This window comes from Cyanistes caeruleus, unplaced genomic scaffold (assembly GCF_971803275.1).
Source record: "Cyanistes caeruleus unplaced genomic scaffold, bCyaCae1.hap1.1 HAP1_SCAFFOLD_119, whole genome shotgun sequence".
Classification (NCBI taxonomy): domain Eukaryota; kingdom Metazoa; phylum Chordata; class Aves; order Passeriformes; family Paridae; genus Cyanistes; species Cyanistes caeruleus.
Window position 1 is genome coordinate 660,536 of NW_028255918.1, and position 24,236 is coordinate 684,771.

General features: G+C 65.0%; 1 protein-coding gene across 1 annotated transcript; it reads right to left on the bottom strand.

The window, feature by feature from the left end:
- Window positions 1–1,206: 1,206 nt before the first annotated feature.
- Window positions 1,207–23,971, bottom strand: LOC147646159 (histone-lysine N-methyltransferase SETD1A-like; the record flags this gene model as incomplete). Its single annotated transcript, XM_086873881.1, has 6 exons — window positions 1,207–4,000; window positions 8,170–8,307; window positions 12,088–12,207; window positions 16,168–16,278; window positions 19,310–19,482; window positions 23,024–23,971. Coding segments are annotated over 6 exons (1,664 nt in total), but the record flags the coding sequence as incomplete, so codon positions are not given.
- Window positions 23,972–24,236: the final 265 nt, after the last annotated feature.

Here is a 24,236-nt window from a genome sequence, read left to right on the forward strand (position 1 = left end):
CCCCGCCCCTCCCCCACTCACTCCCGAGGCGCCGCCCCTCCCCCACCCCCACCCCCGCCCCTCCCCCACTCACTCCCGAGGCGCTGCCAAAGCTCCGAGGCCGCTTTATAAAAAGGGGGGAGGGGGGAGGGGGAGGAGAGGGGGTGGGGGAGGGGCGCCCCTCCCCCCCTCCCCTCCCCTCCCCCCCAATATCAACATATGTACAGGTGGGGGGAGGGGCATGTACAGCTTATTTACACCCCCCCACACGGGGGGGGGGAGGGGGGATTTACACGGGTGGGGGAGGGGCTGGGGGGTGGGGGAGGGGCGGAGACCCCTCCCCCTTTTCCCTCACCGCCCCTCCCCCATCCCCTTTCCTCACCCCTCCCCCACCCCCCGAGTTTCTACAAGAAACAGCCCCAAAAAAACGGGGGGAAAACAAAAAAAAAGCGATTGGGGGAGGGGCGGTGACGTCACGGCTGGGGGGGGCGGGGACGTCACGGCTGGGGGAGGGGCGGTGACGTCACGGCTGGGGATGGGGCGGTGACGTCACGGCTGGGGAGGGGCAGTGACGTCACGGGTGGGGAGGGGATGTGACGTCACGGGTGGGGAGGGGATGTGACGTCACGGGTGGGGGAGGGGAGGTGACGTCACGGGTGGGGGAGGGGAGGTGACGTCACGGTTGGTGTGGTGACGTCACGGCTGGGGGAGGGGCGGTGACGTCACAGGGTGGGGGAGGGGAGGGGTCGAACGCCGAGCCCGGTGGCCAAAAACTGATCTTGGTGGCCAAAACTTGACCCTGGTGGCCAAATCCCGACCTTGGTGGCCAAGAACTGACCCTGGTGGCCAAATTCTGACCCCGGTGACCAAAACCTGACCATGGTGGCCAAATTCCAACCCTGGTGGCCAAATTCTGACCCTGGTAGCCAAACACTGTCCCTGGTGGCCAAAAACCTGACCCTGGTGGCCAAACACCGACTCTGATGACCAAACCCCACCACGGTGGTCCCCAGGCCCACCAATGATGGTTTTGGTGTCCCCAAAGCCACCAATGATGGTTTTGGTGTCCCCAAGCCCACCAATGATGGTTTTGGTGGTCACCACGATGGTTTTGGTGGTCACCACGGTGTCCCCAAGCCCCCCAGGGTGTCCCCAAGCCCCACCAATGATGGTTTTGGTGTCCCCAGGCCCCCCGAGGTCAGTTGAGCGTGCCGCGGCAGCTCTCGGTGCGGCACAGGCACGGGATCTTGGTGTCCCCAAAGCCACCAATGATGGTTCTGGTGGTCACCACGATGGTTTTGGTGTCCCCAAAGCCACCAATGATGGTTTTGGTGTCCCCAAGCCCCACCAATGATGGTTTTGGTGTCCCCAGGCCCCCCGAGGTCAGTTGAGCGTGCCGCGGCAGCTCTCGGTGCGGCACAGGCACGGGATCTTGGTGTCCCCAAAGCCACCAATGATGGTTTTGGTGGCCACCACCGTGTCCCCAAGCCCCCCAGGGTGTCCCCAAGCCCCCCAGGGTGTCCCCAAGCCCCCCGAGGTCAGTTGAGCGTGCCGCGGCAGCTCTCGGTGCGGCACAGGCACGGGATCTTGGTGTCCCCAAAGCCACCAATGATGGTTCTGGTGGTCACCACGGTGGTTTTGGTGGTCACCACGATGTCCCCAAAGCCACCAATGATGGTTTTGGTGGTCACCACGCTGGTTTTGGTGGCCACCACGGTGTCCCCAAGCCCCCCAGGGTGTCCCCAAGCCCCCCGAGGTCAGTTGAGCGTGCCGCGGCAGCTCTCGGTGCGGCACAGGCACGGGATCTTGGTGTCCCCAAAGCCACCAATGATGGTTTTGGTGGCCACCACGGTGTCCCCAAGCCCCCCAGGGTGTCCCCAAGCCCCCCGAGGTCAGTTGAGCGTGCCGCGGCAGCTCTCGGTGCGGCACAGGCACGGGATCTTGGTGTCCCCAAAGCCACCAATGATGGTTTTGGTGGCCACCACGGTGTCCCCAAGCCCCCCAGGGTGTCCCCAAGCCCCCCGAGGTCAGTTGAGCGTGCCGCGGCAGCTCTCGGTGCGGCACAGGCACGGGATCTTGGTGTCCCCAAAGCCACCAATGATGGTTTTGGTGGCCACCGCGATGTCCCCAAGCCCCACCAATGATGGTTCTGGTGTCCCCAAGCCCACCAATGATGGTTTTGGTGGTCACCACGATGGTTTTGGTGGTCACCACGATGGTTTTGGTGGTCACCACGGTGTCCCCAAGCCCCCCAGGGTGTCCCCAAGCCCCCCGAGGTCAGTTGAGCGTGCCACGGCAGCTCTTGGTGCGGCACAGGCACGGGATCTTGGTGTCCCCAAAGCCACCAATGATGGTTTTGGTGGTCACCACGATGGTTTTGGTGGTCACCACGGTGTCCCCAGGCCCCCCGAGGTCAGTTGAGCGTGCCGCGGCAGCTCTCGGTGCGGCACAGGCACGGGATCTTGGTGTCCCCAAAGCCACCAATGATGGTTTTGGTGGTCACCACGATGGTTTTGGTGGTCACCACGGTGTCCCCAAGCCCCCCAGGGTGTCCCCAAGCCCCCCAGGGTGTCCCCAAGCCCCCCGAGGTCAGTTGAGCGTGCCGCGGCAGCTCTCGGTGCGGCACAGGCACGGGATCTTGGTGTCCCCAAAGCCACCAATGATGGTTTTGGTGGTCACCACGCTGGTTTTGGTGGTCACCACGGTGTCCCCAAGCCCCCAACGGTGTCCCCAAGCCCCTCCAATGATGGTTTTGGTGTCCCCAAGCCCCCCGAGGTCAGTTGAGCGTGCCGCGGCAGCTCTCGGTGCGGCACAGGCACGGGATCTTGGTGTCCCCAAAGCCACCAATGATGGTTTTGGTGGTCACCACGATGGTTTTGGTGGTCACCACGGTGTCCCCAAGCCCCCCGAGGTCAGTTGAGCGTGCCGTGGCAGCTCTCGGTGCGGCACAGGCACGGGATCTTGGTGTCCCCAAAGCCACCAATGATGGTTCTGGTGGTCACCACGGTGTCCCCAAGCCCCCCACGGTGTCCCCAAGCCCCCCAGGGTGTCCCCAAGCCCCCCGAGGTCAGTTGAGCGTGCCGCGGCAGCTCTCGGTGCGGCACAGGCATGGGATCTTGGTGTCCCCAAAGCCACCAATGATGGTTTTGGTGGCCACCATGATGGTTTTGGTGGTCCCCAAGCCCACCAATGATGGTTTTGGTGGCCACCATGGTGTCCCCAAGCCCCCCGAGGTCAGTTGAGCGTGCCGCGGCAGCTCTCGGTGCGGCACAGGCACGGGATCTTGGTGTCCCCAAAGCCACCAATGATGGTTTTGGTGGTCCCCAAGCCCACCGTGATGGTTTTGGTGGTCACCACGCTGGTTTTGGTGGCCACCAGGGTGTCCCCAAGCCCCCCGAGGTCAGTTGAGCGTGCCGCGGCAGCTCTCGGTGCGGCACAGGCACGGGATCTTGGTGTCCCCAAAGCCACCAATGATGGTTTTGGTGGTCACCACGATGGTTTTGGTGGTCACCACGGTGTCCCCAAGGCCCCCAGGGTGTCCCCAAGCCCCACCAATGATGGTTTTGGTGGTCACCACGCTGGTTTTGGTGGTCACCACGATGTCCCCAAGCCCCACCAATGATGGTTTTGGTGTCCCCAAGCCCCCCGAGGTCAGTTGAGCGTGCCGCGGCAGCTCTCGGTGCGGCACAGGCACGGGATCTTGGTGTCCCCAAAGCCACCAATGATGGTTTTGGTGTCCCCAAGCCCACCAATGATGGTTTTGGTGTCCCCAAGCCCACCAATGATGGTTTTGGTGGTCACCACGATGGTTTTGGTGGCCACCAGGGTGTCCCCAAGCCCCCCGAGGTCAGTTGAGCGTGCCGCGGCAGCTCTCGGTGCGGCACAGGCACGGGATCTTGGTGTCCTCGATGGGGAACTTGTAGTCGTAGGTGATCTCCTCGTTGACGCCGATGGGCTGCTTGGAGTAGATGACGATCTTCTTCTGCGCCTCGATGGTGATCACCTTGGCGTAGCAGTTGGGCTGCGGGGCACCGGGGGGGTCACCGGCGGGGCTGGGGGGGATCAGGGGGCTCCCAGGGGGGCTTGGGGGTCCCAGGGGTCTCTTGGGGGTCCCAGGGGGATCTTGGGGGGCTCTCAGGGGGTCTCTTGGGGGGCTTTTGGGGGTCCCAGGGGGGGCTTGGGGGGCTCAGGGGGGTCCCAGGGGGGCTTGGGGGGGATCAGGGGGGTCCCAGGGGGGCTTGGGGGGGATCAGGGGGGTCCCAGGGGGGGCTTGGGGGGCTCAGGGGGGTCCCAGGGGGTCTTGGGGGGCTCTTGGGGGTCCCAGGGAGGTCTTGGGGGGCTCTCAGGGGGTCCTTGGGGGATCTTGGGGGGCTCTTGGGGGTCCCAGGGGGGGCTTGGGGGGCTCAGGGGGGTCCCAGGGGGGGCTTGGGGGGCTCAGGGGGCTCTTGGGGGTCCCAGGGGGATCTTGGGGGGCTCTCAGGGGGTCTCTTGGGGGGCTTTTGGGGGTCCCAGGGGGGGCTTGGGGGGCTCAGGGGGGTTCCAGGGGGGCTTGGGGGGGATCAGGGGGGTCCCAGGGGGGGCTTGGGGGGCTCAGGGGGGTCCCAGGGGGGGCTTGGGGGGGATCAGGGGGGTCCCAGGGGGGGCTTGGGGGGCTCAGGGGGGTCCCAGGGGGGCTTGGGGGGCTCAGGGGGGTCCCAGGGGGGGCTTGGGGGGCTCTTGGGGGTCCCAGGGAGGTCTTGGGGGGCTCTCAGGGGGTCCTTGGGGGATCTTGGGGGGCTCTTGGGGGTCCCAGGGGGGTTCTTGGGGGGCTCTTGGGGGTTCTTGGGGGGCTCTTGGGGGGCTCAGGGGTCTCTTGGGGGTTCCAGGGGGGTCTTGGGTTCCTTGGGGGGCTCTTGGGGGCTCTCAGGGGGTCCTTGGGGGGTCTTGGGGGTCTTGGGGGTTCTTGGGGGTCCCAGGGGGATCTTGGGGGGCTCTCAGGGGGTCCTTGGGGGGCTCTTGGGGGGGCTCAGGGGTCTCTTGGGGGTTCTTGGGGGTCCCAGGGGAGTCTTGGGGGTCCCAGGGGGGTCCCAGGGGGGCCTTGGGGGGTTCTTGGGGGGCTCTTAGGGGGCTCAGGGGGATCTAGGGGGGCTTTTGGGGGGTCCCAGGGGGGTCTTGGGGGTCCCAGGGGGATCTTGGGGTCCTTGGGGGGTCTTGGGGGTCTCTTGGGGGGCTCAGGGGGATCTTGGGGGTCCCAGGGGGATCTTGGGGGGGCTCAGGGGTCTCTTGGGGGATCTTGGGGCGCTTTTGGGGGGTCCCAGGGGTCTCTTGGGGGTCCCAGGGGGGTCTTGGGGGGCTCTCAGGAGGTCCTTGGGGGGCTCTTGGGGGTCCCAGGGGGTCCTTGGGGGGTCTTGGGGTCCCAGGGGGATCTTGGGGGTCCCAGGGGGGTCTTGGGGGTCCCAGGGAGGTCTTGGGGGGCTCAGGGGGCTCCCAGGGGGATCTTGGGGGGGCTCAGGGGTCTCTTGGGGGTTCTTGGGGGGCTCTTGGGGGTCCCAGGGGGGGCTTGGGGGGTCCCAGGGGGGGCTTGGGGGGCTCAGGGGGATCTTGGGGGGCTCAGGGGGGTCCCAGGGGGGTCTTGGGGCTCTCAGGGGGATCTTGGGGGTCCCAGGGGGTCCTTGGGGGGTCTTGGGGGTCCCAGGGGGATCTTGGGGGTCCCAGGGAGGTCTTTGGGGGCTATCAGGGGGTCCCAGGGGGATCTTGGGGGGCTTTTGGGGGGTCCCAGGGGGTCTTGGGGTCCTTGGGGGGCTCTTGGGGGGCTCTCAGGGGGTCCTTGGGGGGTCTTGGGGGTCCCAGGGGGGGATCTTGGAGGGGCTCAGGGGTCTCTTGGGGGTTCTTGGGGGGCTCAGGGGGGTCTTGGGGGGCTCAGGGGGATCTTGGGGGGTCTTGGGGGGCTCAGGGGGATCTTGGGGGGCTCAGGGGGGTCCCAGGGGGGTCTTGGGGCTCTCAGGGGGATCTTGGGGGTCCCAGGGGGGTCTTGGGGGGCTCTCAGGAGGTCCTTGGGGGGCTCTTGGGGGTCCCAGGGGGTCCTTGGGGGTCCCAGGGGGTCCTTGGGGGCTCTTGGGGGTCCCAGGGGGCTCAGGGGCGTCCCAGGGGGATCTTGGGGGGTCCCAGGGGGGTCTTGGGGGGCTCTCAGGGGGTCCCAGGGGGGGCTTGGGGAGTCCCAGGGGTCTCTTGGGGGTCCCAAGGGGGTCTTGGGGGTCCCAGGGGGGTCTTGGGGGGCTCTCAGGGGGTCCTTGGGGGATCTTGGGGGGCTTTTGGGGGGTCCCAGGGGTCTCTTGGGGGTCCCAGGGAGGTCTTGAGGTCCTTGGGGGGCTCTCAGGGGGTTCTTGGAGGGTTCTTGGGGGTCCCAGGGGGGGCTTGGGGGGCTCAGGGGGATCTTGGGGGGCTCTCAGGGGGTTCTTGGGGGGCTCTTGGGGGGTTCTTGGGGGTCCCAGGGGGGCCTTGGGGGGCTCTTAGGGGGCTCAGGGGGATCTAGGGGGGCTCCTGGGGGGCTCAGGGGGGTCTTGGGGTCCTTGGGGGGCTCTTGGGGGGCTCTTGGGGGGCTCTTGGGGGGCTCTTGGGGGGCTCAGGGGGCTCCCAGGGGGCTCTTGGGGGTCTCCTGGGGGTTCTTGGGGGGCTCTTGGGGGGCTCAGGGGGGTCCCAGGGGGGTCTTGGGGGTCGCAGGGGGGTCTTGGGGGTCCCAGGGGGCTCTTGGGGGGCTCTCAGGGGGTCCTTGGGGGATCTTGGGGGGCTTTTGGGGGGTCCCAGGGGGGCTCAGGGGGGTCCCAGGGGGGCTCAGGGGGTTCTTGGTGGGCTCTTGGGGGGCTTTTGGGGGGTCCCAGGGGGGTCTTGGGGCTCTCAGGGGGATCTTGGAGGTCCCAGGGGGGGCTTGGGGGGCTCTCAGGGGGTCCTTGGGGGGCTCTCAGGGGGTCCTTGGGGGGCTCTCAGGGGGTCCTTGGGGGGTCTTGGGGGTCTCTTGGGGGGTTCTTGGGGGGGCTCAGGGGTCCTTGGGGGGCTCTTGGGGGGCTCAGGGGGATCTTGGGGGGCTTTTATGGGGTCCCAGAAGGTCTTGGGGGTCCCAAGGGGCTCTTGGGGGGCTCAGAGGGATCTTGGGGGGCTCTCAGAAGGTCCTTGGGGGGCTCTTGGGGGGTTCTTGGGGGGCTTTTGGGGGTCCCAGGGGTCACCATGGGGTCACTCCGGGGTCCCAGGGGTCACTGGGGGGTCATTTGGGGTCCCAGGGGTCACTCAGGGGTCACTGGGGGGGTCCCCGTGGGGTCACTGGGGGGTCACCCAGGGGACACTGGGGGGTCACTGGGGGGGTCCCTGTGGGGTCACTGGGGGGTCCCCGTGGGGTCACCGGGGGTCAGTGGCGGTCACTGGGGGGTCCCCGTGGGGTCACTGGGGGGGTCCCCGTGGGGTCACCCAGAGGTCCCCGTGGGGTCACTGGGGCGTCACCCAGGGGTCACCCGGGGGTCACTGGGGGGGTCACCATGGGGTAACTGGGGGTCAGCGGTGGTCACTGGGGGGGTCCCCGTGGGGTCACTAAGGGGTCACCCAGGGGTCACTGGGGGGTCACCCAGGGGTCAGCGGGGGTCACTGGGGGGGTCCCCGTGGGGTCACTGGGGGGGTCACCCAGGGGTGACCGGGGGTCAGTGGCGGTCACTGGGGGGGGGTCCCTGTGGGGTCACTGGGGAGGGTCACTGGGGGGTCACCCAGGGGTCCCCGTGGGGTCACTGGGGGGGTCACCGTGGGGTCACCGGGGGTCAGTGGCGGACACTGGGGGGGGTCACACAGGGGTCAATGGGGGGGGTCCCCGTGGGGTCACTGGGGGGGTCACCCAGGGGTCACCGGGGGTCACTGGGGGGTCACCCAGGGGTCTCTGGGGGGGTCACCCAGGGGTCACTGGGGGTCAGTGGTGGTCACTGGGAGGGTCACTAAGGCGTCACTGGGGGGGTCCCCGTGGGGTCACTGGGGGGGTCACTGGGGGGTCACCGTGGGGTCCCCCAGGGATCACCAGGGGAGTCACTGTGGGGTCACCGGGGGTCAGTGGCGGACACTGGGGGGGTCACCCGAGGGTCCCCGTGGGGTCACTGGGGGGGGTCACTGGGGGGGTCACCCAGGGGTCACTGGGGGGGTCACTCGGGGGTCACCGTGGGGTCACTGGCGGTCACTCACGGTGCAGCAGTGGTTGATGAAGCGCGCCAGGTTCCCGCACTTGGTGGCGTCGATGATGGTGTCGTGATCGACCCGGAAAAGATAACTGCTGCCAATCCCCTGCTGGGCATAGCGCTTCTCCCGCATGTCTGCCACCACCTGAGTGACCACAGAGTGACCACTGAGTGACCACTGAGTGACCACTGAGTGACCACTGAGTGACCACACACTGATCACAGGTCACTGCTGCCAATCCCCTGCTGGGCATAGCGCTTCTCCCGCATGTCTGCCACCACCTGAGTGACCACAGAGTGACCACTGAGTGACCACTGAGTGACCACTGAGTGACCACAGTGACCACACACTGATCACAGGTCACTGCTGCCAATCCCCTGCTGGGCATAGCGCTTCTCCCGCATGTCTGCCACCACCTGAGTGACCACAGAGTGACCACTGAGTGACCACTGAGTGACCACTGAGTGACCACTGAGTGACCACTGAGTGACCACTGAGTGACCACTGAGTGACCACTGGGTGACCACAGTGACCACAGGGAGGGGAGGAATGGGTCTCATGGTCACCATGTAGAGAAAGGTGGCCAAAGGCCATCAATGGTGGCCAAAGGTCAGCAGAGGTCACCAAAGGCCATCAATGGTGGCCGAAGGTCAGCAGAGGTCACCAAGGGCCATCAATGGTGGCCAAAGGTCAGCAGAGGTCACCAAAGGCCATCAATGGTGGCCAAAGGTCAGCAGAGGTCACCAAAGGCCATCAATGGTGGCCAAAGGTCAGCAGAGGTCACCAAGGGCCATCAATGGTGGCCAAAGGTCAGCAGAGGTCACCAAAGGCCATCAATGGTGGCCAAAGGTCAGCAGAGGTCACCAAAGGCCATCAATGGTGGCCAAAGGTCAGCAGAGGTCACCAAGGGCCATCAATGGTGGCCAAAGGTCAGCAGAGGTCACCAAAGGCCATCAATGGTGGCCAAAGGTCAGCAGAGGACACCAAGGGCCATCAATGGTGGCCAAAGGTCAGCAGAGGTCAGCAAAGGCCATCAATGGTGGCCAAAGGTCAGCAGAGGTCACCAAAGGCCATCGGAGGTGACCAATGTCCATCAGAGGTCACCAAAGGTCATCAGAGGTCACCAATGGTCAGCGGTGGTGGCCAAAGGTCAGCAGAGGTGACCAAAGGTCAGAAAAGGTGGCCAAAGGCCATCAGAGGTCATCAAAGGTCAGCAGAGGTCACCAATGGTCAGCGGTGGTGGCCAAAGGTCAGCAGAGATCAGCAGAGGTGGCCGAAGGCCATCAGAGGTCACCAAAGGTCACCAATGGTGGCCAAAGGTCACCAGAGGTCATCAGAGGTGACCAAAGGTGGGCTGGGATGGCCAAAGGTCAGCAGAGGTGGCCAAAGGTCATCAATGGTGGCCAAAGGTCAGCAGAGGTCACCAAAGGTCACCAGAGGTCACCAAAGTCCATCGGAGATGGCCAAAGGTCAGCAGAGGTCACCAAAGGCCATCAATGGTGGCCAAAGGCCATCAGAGGTCACCAAAGTCCATCAGAGATGGCCAAAGGTCAGCAGAGGTGACCACAAAAGGTTTGGGGTGGCCAAAGGCCATCAGAGGTCACCAATGGTCAGCGGTGGTGGCCAAAGGTCAGCAAAGGTGACCAAAGGTCATCAGAGGTCACCAAAGGTCAGTGGTGGTGGCCAAAGGCCATCAGAGGTCACCAAAGGCCATCAGAGGTCACCAATGGTCAGCGGTGGTGGCCAAAGGTCACCAGAGATCAGCCAAGGTCACCAAAGGCCATCAAAGGTGGCCAAAGGTCATCAGAGGTCACTGAAGGTCATCAAAGGTCACCAAAGGCCAGCAGAAATTAGCAATGGTCAGCAGAGGTGGCCAAAAGCCAGCAGAGGTGCCCAAAGGTCACCAGAGGTCACTGAAGGTCATCAGAGGTCACCAATGGTCACCAAAGGTCACCAGAGGTCACCAAAGGTCAGCAGAGGTGGCCAAAAGCCATCAAAGGTGGCCAAAGGTCACCAGAGGTCACTGAAGGTCATCAGAGGTCACCAAAGGTTAGAAGAGGTGGTGAAAGGCCATCAATGGTGGCCAAAGGCCATCAGAGGTCACCAAAGGCCATCAGTGGTGGCCACAGGTCAGCAGAGGTCATCAGAGGTCACCAAAGCTGAGCTGGGGTGGCCAAAGGTCAGCAGAGGTCACCAAAGGTCATCAGTGGTGGCCAAAGGTCAGCAGAGGTCACCAAAGGTCAGGAGAGGTCACCAAAGGTCACCAAAGGTCAGCAGAGGTCACCAAAGGTCACCAGAGGTGACCGAAGTCCATCAGAGGTGACCAAAACACAGAAGGACACAGGGGGTGACACAGGTGACACACAGGTGACACTGAGGAGGTGACACAGGTGACACAGGAGGTGACAGTGAGGTGACACAGGTGACACACAGGTGACACACAGGTGGTGACACAGGTGACACAGGTGACACACAGGTGGTGACACAGGTGACACAGGAGGTGACACACAGGTGACACAGAAGGACACAGGTGACACACAGGTGACACTGAGGAGGTGACACAGGTGACACACAGGTGACAATGAGGTGACACAGGTGACACACAGGTGACACACAGGTGACACAGGTGACACACAGGTGACACACACAGGTGACACAGGTGACACAGGTGACACTCACCTGTCGGATGTTCTGCCCCACGTACTCGATGACCCACAGGGGTTTGGTGACACAGGGGGTGACACAGAAGGACACAGGTGACACAGGTGACACAGGTGACACAGGTGACACAGGTGACAATGAGGTGACACAGGTGACCCTCACCTGTCGGATGTTCTGCCCCACGTACTCGATCACCCACAGGGGTTTGGTGACACAGATAACACAGGGGTTGACACAGAAGGACACAGGTGACACAGGTGACAATGAGGAGGTGACACAGGTGACACAGGAGGTGACAATGAGGTGATAATGAGGTGACACAGGTGACAATGAGGTGACACAGGTGACACTCACCTGTCGGATGTTCTGCCCCACGTACTCGATCACCCACAGGGGTTTGGTGACACAGGGGGTGACACAGAAGGACACAGAAGGACACAGATAACACAGGGGGTGACACAGGTGACAATGAGGTGACAATGAGGTGACACAGGGGGTGACACAGGTGACAATGAGGTGATAATGAGGTGACACAGGGGGTGACACAGGTGACAATGAGGTGATAATGAGGTGACACAGGTGACACACAGGTGACACACAGGTGACAGTGACCCTGACCTGTCGGATGTTCTGCCCCACGTACTCGATGACCCACAGGGGTTTGGTGACACAGATAACACAGGGGTTGACACAGGTGACACAGGTGACACAGGTGACACAGGTGACAATGAGGTGACACAGGTGACCCTCACCTGCCGGATGTTCTGCCCCACGTACTCGATGACCCACAGGGGTGACACAGATAACACAGGGGGTGACACAGGGGTTGACACAGAAGGACACAGGTGACACAGGTGACAATGAGGAGGTGACACAGGTGACACACAGGTGACACAGGTGACAATGACCCTCACCTGTCTGATGTTCTGCCCCACGTACTCGATGACCCACAGGGGTTTGGTGACACAGAAGGACAGAGGTGACACAGGGGGTGACACAGGTGACAATGAGGTGATAATGAGGTGACACAGGAGGTGACAATGAGGTGACACAGGTGACACAGGTGACAATGAGGTGACAATGACCCTGACTCACCTGCCGGATGTTCTGCCCCACGTACTCGATGACCCACAGGGGTTTGGTGACACAGATAACACAGGGGTGACACAGGGGTTGACACAGAAGGACACAGGTGACACAGGTGACAATGAGGAGGTGACACAGGTGACACACAGGTGACAATGAGGTGACAATGACACTCACCTGTCGGATGTTCTGCCCCACGTACTCGATGACCATCTCGTCGGCCGCGATGGGCTCCATGGCGAACAGCCCCCACTCGTGGATCCGACTGCGCCCGAAGCGGAGCCGCTTCTTCCGGAACTGTCCGGGGACACCGGGGTCACCGAGGGGTCACCGTGGGGTCACACCGGGGTCACCGCGGGGTCACACCGGGGTCACCAGGGGCGGGGACACCGGGGTCATCGAGGGGTCACCGCAGGGTCACACCGGGGTCACCAGGGGTGGGGACACGCGGGGTCACACCGGGGTCACACCGGGGTCACACCGGGGTCACCAGGGGCAGGGTCACAGCGGGGACACCACGGGGTCACACCGGGGTCACACCGGGGTCACCAGGGGCGGGGTCACAGCGGGGACACCACGGGGTCACACCGGGGTCACCAGGAGAGGGGACACACAGGGACAGCGGGGTCACACCGGGGTCAGCGGGGTCACACCGGGGTCACCAGGGGCGGGGTCACAGCGGGGTCACAGCGGGGTCACAGCGGGGTCACCAGGGGCGGGGTCACAGCGGGGTCACCACGGGGTCACAGCGGGGTCACCACGGGGTCACCAGGGGTGGGCACACGCGGAGTCACACCGGGGTCACACCGGGGTCACACCGGGGTCACCAGGGGCGGGGACACCGGGGTCACCGAGGAGTCACCGCGGGGTCACAGCGGGGACACACGGGGTCACCGCAGGGTCACACCGGGTGGGGACACCGGGGTCACCGCAGGGTCACACCGGGGTCACCGCAGGGTCACACCGGGGTCACCGCGGGGTCACCAGGAGAGGGGACACACGGGGTCACCGCGGGGTCACCAGGAGAGGGGACACTGGGGTCACAGCGGGGTCACAGCAGGGTCACCAGGGGTGGGGACGCGCGGGGTCACACCGGGGTCACACCGGGGTCACCGCGGGGTCACACCGGGGTCACCGCGGGGTCAGCGGGGTCACCAGGAGAGGGGACACACGGGGTCACCGCGGGGTCACCAGGAGAGGGGACACCGGGGTCACAGCGGGGTCACAGCGGGGTCACAGCGGGGTCACACCGGGGTCACAGCGGGGACACACGGGGTCACCGCGGGGTCACAGTGGGGTCACAGCGGCGGGGTCACCGCAGGGTCACACCGGGGTCACAGCGGGGTCGGGGCGGGGACACCACGGGGTCACAGCGGGGTCACAGCGGGGTCAGCAGGGACACGCGGGGTCACCACGGGGTCACCACGGGGTCACCGCGGGGTCACACCGGGGTCACCGCGGGGTCACACCGGGGTCACCGCGGGGTCACCGCGGGGTCACCACGGGGTCACCGCAGGGTCACAGCGGGGTCACAGCGGGGTCACACCGGGGTCACCAGGGGCGGGGTCACACAGGGACAGCGGGGTCACACCGGGGTCACAGCAGGGTCACACCGGGGTCAGCGGGGTCACACCGGGGTCACCAGGGGCGGGGACACACAGGGACAGCGGGGTCACACCGGGCTCACCGCGGGGTCACAGCGGGGTCACACACACCGGGGTCACCGCGGGGTCACAGCGGGGTCACCGCGGGGTCACCAGGGGCGGGGACACACAGGGACAGCGGGGTCACAGCGGGGTCACAGCGGGGTCACCAGGGGCGGGGTCACAGCGGGGTCACAGCGGGGTCACCAGGGGCGGGGTCACAGCGGGGTCACAGCGGGGTCACCAGGGGCGGGGTCACAGCGGGGTCACCACGGGGTCACCAGGGGTGGGCACACGCGGAGTCACACCGGGGTCACACCGGGGTCACCAGGGGCGGGGACACGTGGGGTCACCACGGGGTCACAGTGGGGTCACAGCGGGGTCACACCGGGGACACACGGGGTCACCACGGGGTCACACCAGGGTCACAGCGGGGTCACCATGGGGTCACCAGGGGCAGGGACACGCGGGGTCACCTCAGGGTCACCCCGGGGTCACCCCGGGGTCACCACGGGGTCACCAGGGTCAGCGGGGTCACACCAGGGTCAGTGGGGTCACACCAGGTGGGGACACGCGGGGTCAGCGGGGTCACACCGGGGTCACTGGGGTCACCACGGGGTCAGCGGGGTCACACCAGGGTCAGTGGGGTCACACCGGGGTCAGTGGGGTCACACCGGGGTCAGTGGGGTCAGACCGGGGTCACCAGGGGTAGGGACACACGGGGGACAGCAGGGTCACCACGGGGTCACCACAGGGTCACCACGGGGTCACCGGAATGTGTCACCAAGAGGAGGGGACACGGGGGGGACATCGGGGTCAGGGAGGTGTCACCGGGGTGTCCCTGGGGTGTCACCAGGGTCAGAGGTGTCACTGGGGTCGGGGAGGTGTCACCAGGGTGTCCCCACGGTGTCATCAGGGTGTCACCATGGGTCACTGAGGTGTCACCAGGGTGTCACCGCGGTGTCACCAGGATGTCACTGGGGTCAGGGAGGTGTCACCAGGGTGTCCCCACGGTGTCACCAGCGTGTCACCATGGGTCACTGAGGTGTCACCAGGGTGTCACCGTGGTGTCACCAGGGTGTCACCGAGGTCAGGGCGGTGTCACCAGGATGTCACCGTGATGTCACCAGGGTGTCACCAGGGTCAGAGGTGTCACTGGGGTCGGGGAGGTGTCACCAGGGTGTCACCGCGGTGTCACCAGGGTGTCATGGGGGTCAGAGGTGTCACTGGGGTCGGGGCGGTGTCACCAGGGTGTCACTGCGGTGTCACCAGGGTGTCACCGAGGTCAGAGGTGTCACTGGGGTCAGGGCGGTGTCCCCAGGGTGTCACCGCAGTGTCACCAGGGTGTCACCGTGGGTCAGAGGTGTCACTGGGGTCGGGGAGGTGTCATCGGGGGTCAGGGCGGCGTCACCAGGGTGTCACCATGGTGTCACCAGGGTGTCACGGGGGTCAGAGGTGTCACAGGGCTCGGGGAGGTGTCACCACGGTGTCCCCGTGATGTCACCAGGATGTCACCGTGGGTCAGAAGTGTCACTGGGGTCAGAGAGATGTCATCGGGGGTCACTGCGGTGTCACCAGGGTGTCACGGGGGTCAGAAGTGTCACTGGGGTCGGGGAGGTGTCACCAGGGTGTCCCCACGGTGTCACCAGGGTGTCACCATGGGTCACTGAGGTGTCACCAGGGTGTCACCAGGGTGTCACCGTGGGTCAGAGGTGTCACAGGGCTCAGGGACGTGTCCCCACGCCGTCCCCGTGCTGTCCCCGCGGTGTCCCAGGGCTCAGGGAGCTGTCCCCGCGCTGTCCCCAGGGTGTCACGGGGCTCGGGGAGGTGTCCCCGTGCCGTCCCCGCGCTGTCCCCAGGGTGTCACAGGGCTCGGGGAGGTGTCCCCAGGGTGTCCCCAGGGTGTCCCAGGGCTCAGGGAGGTGTCCCCGCGCTGTCCCCACACCGTCCCCGCGGTGTCACAGGGCTCAGGGAGGTGTCCCCAGGGTGTCCCCGCGCTGTCCCCAGGGTGTCACAGGGCTCAGGGAGGTGTCCCCAGGGTGTCCCAGGGCTCAGGGAGGTGTCCCCAGGGTGTCCCCGCGCTGTCCCCAGGGTGTCCTGGAGCTCAGGGAAGTGTCCCCAGGGTGTCCCCAGGGTGTCCCAGGGCGCAGGGAGGTGTCCCCAGGGTGTCCCCGTGATGTCCCCAGGGTGTCCCAGGGCTCAGGGAGGTGTCCCCAGGGTGTCCCCAGGGTGTCCCAGGGCTCAGGGAGGTGTCCCCAGGGTGTCCCCGTGATGTCCCCAGGGTGTCCCAGGGCTCAGGGAGGTGTCCCCGTGATGTCCCAGGGCTCAGGGAAGTGTCCCCGCGCTGTCCCCGCGCCGTCCCCGCGGTGTCACAGTGCTCAGGGAAGTGTCCCCAGGGTGTCCCGGGGCTCGGGGAGGTGTCCCCAGGGTGTCCCCAGGGTGTCACAGGGCTCAGGGAGGTGTCCCCGTGATGTCCCAGGGCTCAGGGAAGTGTCCCCGCGCTGTCCCCGCGGTGTCACAGTGCTCAGGGAAGTGTCCCCAGGGTGTCCCGGGGCTCGGGGAGGTGTCCCCAGGGTGTCCCCGCGCTGTCCCCGCGCCGTCCCCGCGGTGTCACCTTGAGCTGGTTGAGTTTCAGCAGGTCGCTGTCCGGCAGCGCGGCCGAGCCGATGGCGCTGAGGAGGCGCCGCTGCTCCGAGCGCCGCTCCGAGAGCACCCGGTTGGGACCCTGGGGGGTTGGGGACATCCTGAGGGGTTTGGGGACATCCTGAGGGGGTCTGGGGACACTCAGGGGCTCCGAGCGCCGCTCTGAGAGCACCCGGTTGGGACCCTGGGGGGGTTGGGGACACTCAGGGGGGTCTGGGGACACTCAGGGGGGTTTGGGGACATCCTGAGGGGGTCTGGGGACATCCTGAGGGGTCTGGGGACATCCTGAGGGGTCTGGGGACACCCAGGGGGGTTTGGGGACACTCAGGGGCTCCGAGCGCCGCTCCGAGAGCACCCGGTTGGGACCCTGGGGGGGTCTGGGGACATCCTGAGGGGTTTGGGGACATCCTGAGGGGGTCTGGGGACATCCTGAGGGGGTTTGGGGACATTCAGGGGGGTTTGGGGACACTCAGGGGGGTCTGGGGACACTCAGGGGGGGTTTGGGGACACTCAGGGGGGTTTGGGGACATCCTGAGGGGTTTGGGGACACTCAGGGGGGGTCTGGGGACACTCAGGTGAGTTTGGGGGTCCCAGGTGGGTTTGGGGGTCCCGGGTGAGTTTGGGGGTCCCGGGGGTCTCACCTGAGTGTCGGGGGGTCCGTTGGGGTGGGGTCTGGGGGCAGGGCAGGGCCACAGGTAGCGGGGGCGGGGCAGGGTTTGGGGGTCCCAGATGAGTTTTGGGGTCCCAGGTGAGTTTTGGGGTCTCACCTGAGTGTCGGGGGGTCCGTCGGGATCCAGTCGGGGGGCGGGGCAGGGCCGCAGGTAGCGGGGGCGGGGCAGGGATTCGGGGTCCCAGGTGAGTTTGGGGGTCCCAGGTGAGTTTGGGGTGTATTTTGGGGGTCTCACCTGAGTGTCCGGGGGTCCATCAGGGTCGGGTCTGGGGGCGGGGCAGGGCCGCAGGTAGCGGGGGTGGGGCAGGGATTGGGGGTCTCAGATCGGTTTGGGGGTCCCAGGTGAGTTTTGGGGTCTCACCTGAGTGTCGGGGGGTCTGTCGGGATCCGGTCGGGGGGTGGGGCAGGGCCGCAGGTAGCGGGGGTGGGGCAGGGATTGGGGGTCCCAGGTGAGTTTTGGGGGTCCCAGGTGAGTTTTGGGGGTCTCACCTGTGTATCTGGGGGTCCGTCGGGGTTGGGCCGGGGGGCGGGGCAGGGCCGCAGGTAGCGGGGGCGGGGCAGGGATTGGGATGGGGGGCAGGTAGCGGGGGTGGGGCAGGGTTTGGGGGTCCCAGGTGAGTTTTGGGGGTCCCAGGTGAGTTTGGGGATGTTTTGGGGGGTCCCAGGTGAGTTTTGGGGGTCCCGGGGGTCTCACCTGAGTGTCCGGGGGTCCATCGGGGTCTGGCTGGGGGGCGGGGCAGGGCCGCAGGTAGCGGGGGTGGGGCAGGGATTGGGGGTCCCAGGTGGGTTTGGGGGTCCCAGGTGAGTTTGGGGTGTATTTTGGGGGTCTCACCTGTGTATCCGGGGGTCCGTCGGGGTCGGGCCGGGGGGCGGGGCAGGGCCGCAGGTAGCGGGGGCGGGGCAGGGATTGGGACGGGGGGCAGGTAGCGGGGATGGGGCAGGGATTGGGGGTCTCAGATCGGTTTGGGGGTCCCAGGTGAGTTTTGGGGGTCTCACCTGAGTGTTGGGGGGTCCGTCGGGGTCGGGCCGGGGGGCGGGGCAGGGCCACAGGTAGCGGGGGTGGGGCAGGGTTTGGGATGGGGGGCAGGTAGCGGGGGTGGGGCAGGGTTTGGGGGTCCCAGGTGAGTTTGGGGGTCCCAGGTGAGTTTGGGGATGTTTTGGGGGTCCCGGGGGTCTCACCTGTGTATCCGGGGGTCCGTCGGGGTCGGGTCTGGGGGCGGGGCAGGGCCGCAGGTAGCGGGGGTGGGGCAGGGTTTGGGACGGGGGGCAGGTACCGGGAGTGGGGCAGGGTTTGGGGGTCCCAGGTGGGTTTGGGGGTCCCAGGTGAGTTTGGGGGTCCCGAGGGGATTTTGGGGGTCTCACCTGAGTGTATCCGGGGGTCCATCGGGGTCGGGCCGGGGGGCGGGGCAGGGCCGCAGGTAGCGGGGGTGGGGCAGGGATTGGGATGGGATGGGACAGGGATGGGTTTGGGGGTCCCGGGTGAGTTTGGGGGTCCCAGGTGAGTTTTGGGGTCTCACCTGAGTGTCCGGGGGTCCGTCGGGGTCCGGCCGGGGGGCGGGGCAGGGCCGCAGGTAGCGGGGGTGGGGCAGGGTTTGGGATGGGATGGGACAGGGATGGGTTGGGGGGTCCCAGGTGAGTTTGGGGGTCCCAGGGGTATTTTGGGGGTCCCAGGGGTCTCACCTGTGTATCGGGGGGTCCGTCAGGGTCGGGTCTGGGGGCGGGGCAGGGCCGCAGGTAGCGGGGGTGGGGCAGGGTTTGGGGGTCCCAGGTGAGTTTGGGGGTCCCAGGTGAGTTTGGGGGTGTTTTGGGGGTCCCAGGTGAGTTTGGGGTGTATTTTGGGGGGTCTCACCTGTGTATCCGGGGGTCCGTCGGGGTCGGGTCTGGGGGCGGGGCAGGGCTGCAGGCAGCGGGGGTGGGGCAGGGTTTGGGGGTCCCAGGTGAGTTTGGGGGTCCCGGGTGAGTTTGGGGGTGTTTTGGGGGTCCCAGGTGAGTTTTGGGGTCTCACCTGTGTATCCGGGGGTCCGTCAGGATCGGGTCTGGGGGCGGGGCAGGGCCGCAGGTAGCGGGGGTGGGATTGGGATGGGGGGCAGGTACCGGGAGTGGGGCAGGGCTTGGGGGTCCCAGGTGAGTTTGGGGGTCCCAGGTGAGTTTGGGGTGTATTTTGGGGGTCTCACCTGTGTATCTGGGGGTCCGTCGGGGTCCGGTCTGGGGGCGGGGCAGGGCCGCAGGTAGCGGGGGTGGGGCAGGGTTTGGGGGTCCCAGCTGGGTTTGGGGGTCCCAGGGGTCTCACCTGTGTATCTGGGGGTCCATCAGGATCGGGTCTGGGGGCGGGGCAGGGCCGCAGGTAGCGGGGGTGGGGCAGGGATTGGGATGGGATGGGACAGGGATGGGTTTGGGGGTCCCAGGTGAGTTTGGGGGTCCCAGGTGAGTTTTGGGGCCTCACCTGTGTATCCGGGGGTCCATCGGGGTCCGGCCGGGGGGCGGGGCAGGGCCGCAGGTAGCGCGCTTTCTCCCTGCGGCTGATTGGGTAATAGCCCTCGCTGCGGGCGCTGCCCGTGCGGTGCTCGCGGCTCTGCGGCCACCGGCGGCGCCGGCGCGGGCTGCGGCTGCGGGTGACTGCGGGGACACCAAAATGGCACCAAAGGTCACCGAAACGGCACCAAAACGGCACCGAAACAGCATCAAAGTGTCACCCAAAGGTCACCAAACTGTCACCGAAATGGCACCACAGTGTCACCGAAACGGCATCAGAGAGTCACCAAAGTGTCACCGAAACGGAACCAAATGGCACCCAAATGTCACCGAAATGGCACCAAAGTGTCACCCAAACGGCATCAAAGAGTCACCAAAGTGTCACCCAAACGGCATCAAAGTGTCACCAAAACGGCACCCAAATGGCACCGGAACGGCACCGAAATGTCACCAAAGTGTCACCCAAATGTCACCGAAATGTCACCAGAACGGCACCAAAGTGTCACCGAAACAGCATCAAAGTGTCACCAAAGTGTCACCCAAATGGCACCCAAATGTCACCGAAACGGCACCAGAACGGCACCCAAATGTCACCAAAGGGTCACCAAACTGTCACCAAAATGACACACAAATGTCACCGAAACGGCACCGAAACGGCAACAAAGTGTCACCCAAAGGTCACCAAACTGTCACCGAAACGTCACCAAAGTGTCACCAAACTGTCACCAAAGTGTCACCACAGTGTCACCCAAACGGCACCCAAATGTCACCAAAATGGCAGCAAAACAGCACCCAAATGTCACCAAACTGTCACCAAACTGTCACCAAAACGGCACCAAAGCGTCGCCAGAGTGTCACCGAAATGTCACCGAAATGTCACCAAACTGTCACCGAACTGTCACCAAACTGTCACCGAAATGTCACCGAACTGTCACTGAAATGTCACCGAAATGTCACCAAACTGTCACCGAAATGTCACCAAAATGTCACCGAAATGTCACCGAAATGTCACCAAACTGTCACCGAAATGTCACCGAAATGTCACCGAAATGTCACCGAAATGTCACCAAAATGTCACCGAAATGTCACCAAACTGTCACCGAAATGTCACCGAAATGTCACCAAACTGTCACCAAACTGTCACCGAAATGTCACCAAAATGTCACCGAAATGTCACCAAACTGTCACCAAACTGTCACCGAAATGTCACCGAAATGTCACCAAACTGTCACCAAACTGTCACCGAAATGTCACCAAACTGTCACCGAAATGTCACCAAACTGTCACCGAAATGTCACCGAAATGTCACCGAAATGTCACCGAAATGTCACCGAAATGTCACCAAACTGTCACCGAAATGTCACCGAAATGTCACCAAACTGTCACCAAACTGTCACCGAAATGTCACCGAAATGTCACCAAACTGTCACCAAACTGTCACCAAACTGTCACCGAAATGTCACCAAAATGTCACCGAAATGTCACCGAAATGTCACCGAAATGTCACCGAAATGTCACCAAACTGTCACCGAAATGTCACCGAAATGTCACCGAACTGTCACCGAAATGTCACCGAAATGTCACCGAAATGTCACCGAAATGTCACCAAACTGTCACCAAACTGTCACCGAAATGTCACCGAAATGTCACCGAAATGTCACCGAAATGTCACCGAAATGTCACCAAACTGTCACCGAAATGTCACCAAACTGTCACCGAAATGTCACCAAACTGTCACCGAAATGTCACCGAAATGTCACCAAACTGTCACCGAAATGTCACCAAACTGTCACCGAAATGTCACCGAAATGTCACCGAAATGTCACCGAAATGTCACCAAACTGTCACCGAAATGTCACCAAACTGTCACCCAAATGTCACCGAAATGTCACCAAACTGTCACCGAAATGTCACCAAACTGTCACCGAAATGTCACCAAACTGTCACCGAAATGTCACCGAAATGTCACCAAACTGTCACCAAACTGTCACCGAAATGTCACCGAACTGTCACCGAAATGTCACCAAACTGTCACCGAAATGTCACCGAAATGTCACCGAAATGTCACCAAACTGTCACCGAACTGTCACCGAAATGTCACCGAAATGTCACCAAACTGTCACCGAAATGTCACCGAAATGTCACCGAAATGTCACCAAACTGTCACCGAAATGTCACCGAAATGTCACCGAAATGTCACCAAACTGTCACCGAACTGTCACCGAAATGTCACCGAAATGTCACCAAACTGTCACCGAACTGTCACCGAAATGTCACCGAAATGTCACCAAACTGTCACCGAAATGTCACCGAAATGTCACCGAAATGTCACCAAACTGTCACCGAAATGTCACTATTGACCTCAATGACCCCGATGACCCCAGTGACCCCAGTGACCCCAATGACCCCGATGACCCCAGTGACCCCAATGACCCCAGTGACCCCTCCCAGTGACCCCAGTGACCCCTCCCAGTGACCCCAGTGACCCCTCCCAGTGACCCCAGTTCCCCCCATTACCGGTGTGGTGCACCCAGTGGGTGTCGTTGAGCCAGTGACCCCAATGACCCCAATGACCTCAATGCCCCCAATGACCCCAATGACCCCAGTGACCCCGATGACCCCAGTGACCCCAATGACCCCAATGACCCCAGTGACCCCAGTGACCCCAGTGACCCCAGTGACCCCAATGACCCCAGTGACCCCAGTGACCCCAGTGACCCCAGTGACCCCTCCCAGTGACCCCAGTGACCCCAGTGACCCCAGTGACCCCAATGACCCCAGTGACCCCAGTGACCCCAGTGACCCCCATTACCGGTGTGGTGCACCCAGTGGGTGTCGTTGAGCCAGTGACCCCAGTGACCCCAGTGACCCCAATGACCCCAGTGACCCCTCCCAGTGACCCCAGTGACCCCGATGACCCCAGTGCCCTCAATGACCCCAATGACCCCAGTGACCCCAATGACCCCAGTGACCCCAGTGACCCCAGTGACCCCGATGACCCCAGTGCCCTCAATGACCCCAATGACCCCAGTGACCCCAATGACCCCAGTGACCCCAGTGACCCCAGTGACCCCAGTGACCCCCGATGACCCCGATGACCCCAATGACCTCAACGACCCCAGTGACCCCAGTGCCCTCAATGACCCCAATGACCCCAGTGACCCCAATGACCCCAGTGACCCCAATGACCCCGATGACCCCAGTGACCCCAGTGACCCCAATGACCCCGATGACCCCAATGACCTCAACGACCCCAGTGACCCCAGTGCCCCCATTGACCCCAGTGACCCCAATGACCCCGATGACCCCAGTGACCCCAGTGACCCCAATGACCCCAGTGACCCCAGTGACCCCTCCCGGTCAGGATTACCGGTGTGGTGCACCCAGTGGGTGTCGTTGAGCCAGTGACCCCAGTGACCCCAATGACCCCAGTGACCCCGGTGACCCCAGTGACCCCAGTGACCCCAGTGACCCCAATGACCCCAGTGACCCCAATGACCCCAATGACCCCAATGACCCCAATGACCCCAGTGACCCCAGTGCCCCCGTTACCGGTGTGGTGCACCCAGTGGGTGTCGTTGAGCCAGTGACCCCAATGACCCCGATGACCCCGATGACCCCGATGACCCCAGTGACCCCAGTGACCCCAGTGACCCCTCCCAGTGACCCCAGTGACCCCCGTTACCGGTGTGGTGCACCCAGTGGGTGTCGTTGAGCCAGGGCGCGGCGCCGTCGTTCTGCAGCAGCCGCTCGTAGGTGAGGCGCAGGAATCGCGCGTCCTCGGCGTCCAGCCCCGCGCTCCAGATGTCGTACAGGATCGTCATCTGCTCGAACTCGCTGCGCGGCGCGAAGCTCGCCGCGTCACCGGCGTCACCGGTGTCACCGTCACCGGGGGTGGCGGCGGCTCCTCGCGGCCGCAGCCAGCGCCGCCTGTCGTCGTCGCCGTCGCTGTCGCCGCTCGAGGACGCGCGGCGCCACGCCCGGTGCCGCTTCCTCCTCCTCCTCCTCCTCCGCCATGATGACGACGATGACGACGATGACGACAACGATGACGATGATGATGATGATGATGATGAGGAGGAGGGGGTCTCCTCCTCGTCCCCTCCCCCACCTCCGGGCTCGGCCACCACCTCCTCGGGGGCTTCCAGCACCTCGGGCCGGGGCGGGGGCGGCGACTTGGGTGGGGGCAGGGCGTAGTTGTGCTCCAGCAGCAGCGGGGGCGGGGGCGGGGGTGGGGGAAAGGCTGGGGGTGGGGGAGGGGCGGTTTGGGCGGGGGGAGGGGCGAGGGCGATGGCGGCCAGCACGGCCAGGTCCCCTCCCCCCCCGGTGCCGGCGGCCCCGTTTTGGGGGGGGGTCCTGGCCAGCTCCAGCAGGGTGGAAGCCCCCAGGTGCTCGGCGGGGGGGCGGGGGGGGCGGCGGGGGCGGGGGGAGGGGAGGGGTGGGGGAGGGGAGGGAGGGGGAGGGGGGAGGAGGAGGAAGGCGGGCTCCGCCCCTGCCCCGCCCCCTGCCCCGCCCCCTGCCCCGCCCCCCCAGCTCTTGACCAGCGAGGCGTGGTCGGCCGGGAGGTTGGAGACGGGGCGTGGCTGGGGGGGGAGGGGCGCGGCGGGGGGGGGAGGGGCGGCGCGGGGGGGCTCTCGGCGGCGCGGGGGGGGAGGGGGGGGTTTGGGGGAGGGGGCGGGGGGAGGGGGAGGGGCAGGGGGTGCGGGCGGGGGAGGGGGGCTGGGCGGGGGAGGGGGGGGCGCCTCGGCCTTGCGGCGTTTTTTGGGGGGGGGGAGGAGGGGGATGGGCGAGGAAGGGCGGGGAGGGGGGGGAGGGGCTGTGGAGACAAAAATGGGGAGGGGGAGGGGTCAGACCCCCCCCAAAATCTGGGGTCAGACCCCCCAAAATCTGGGGTCCGA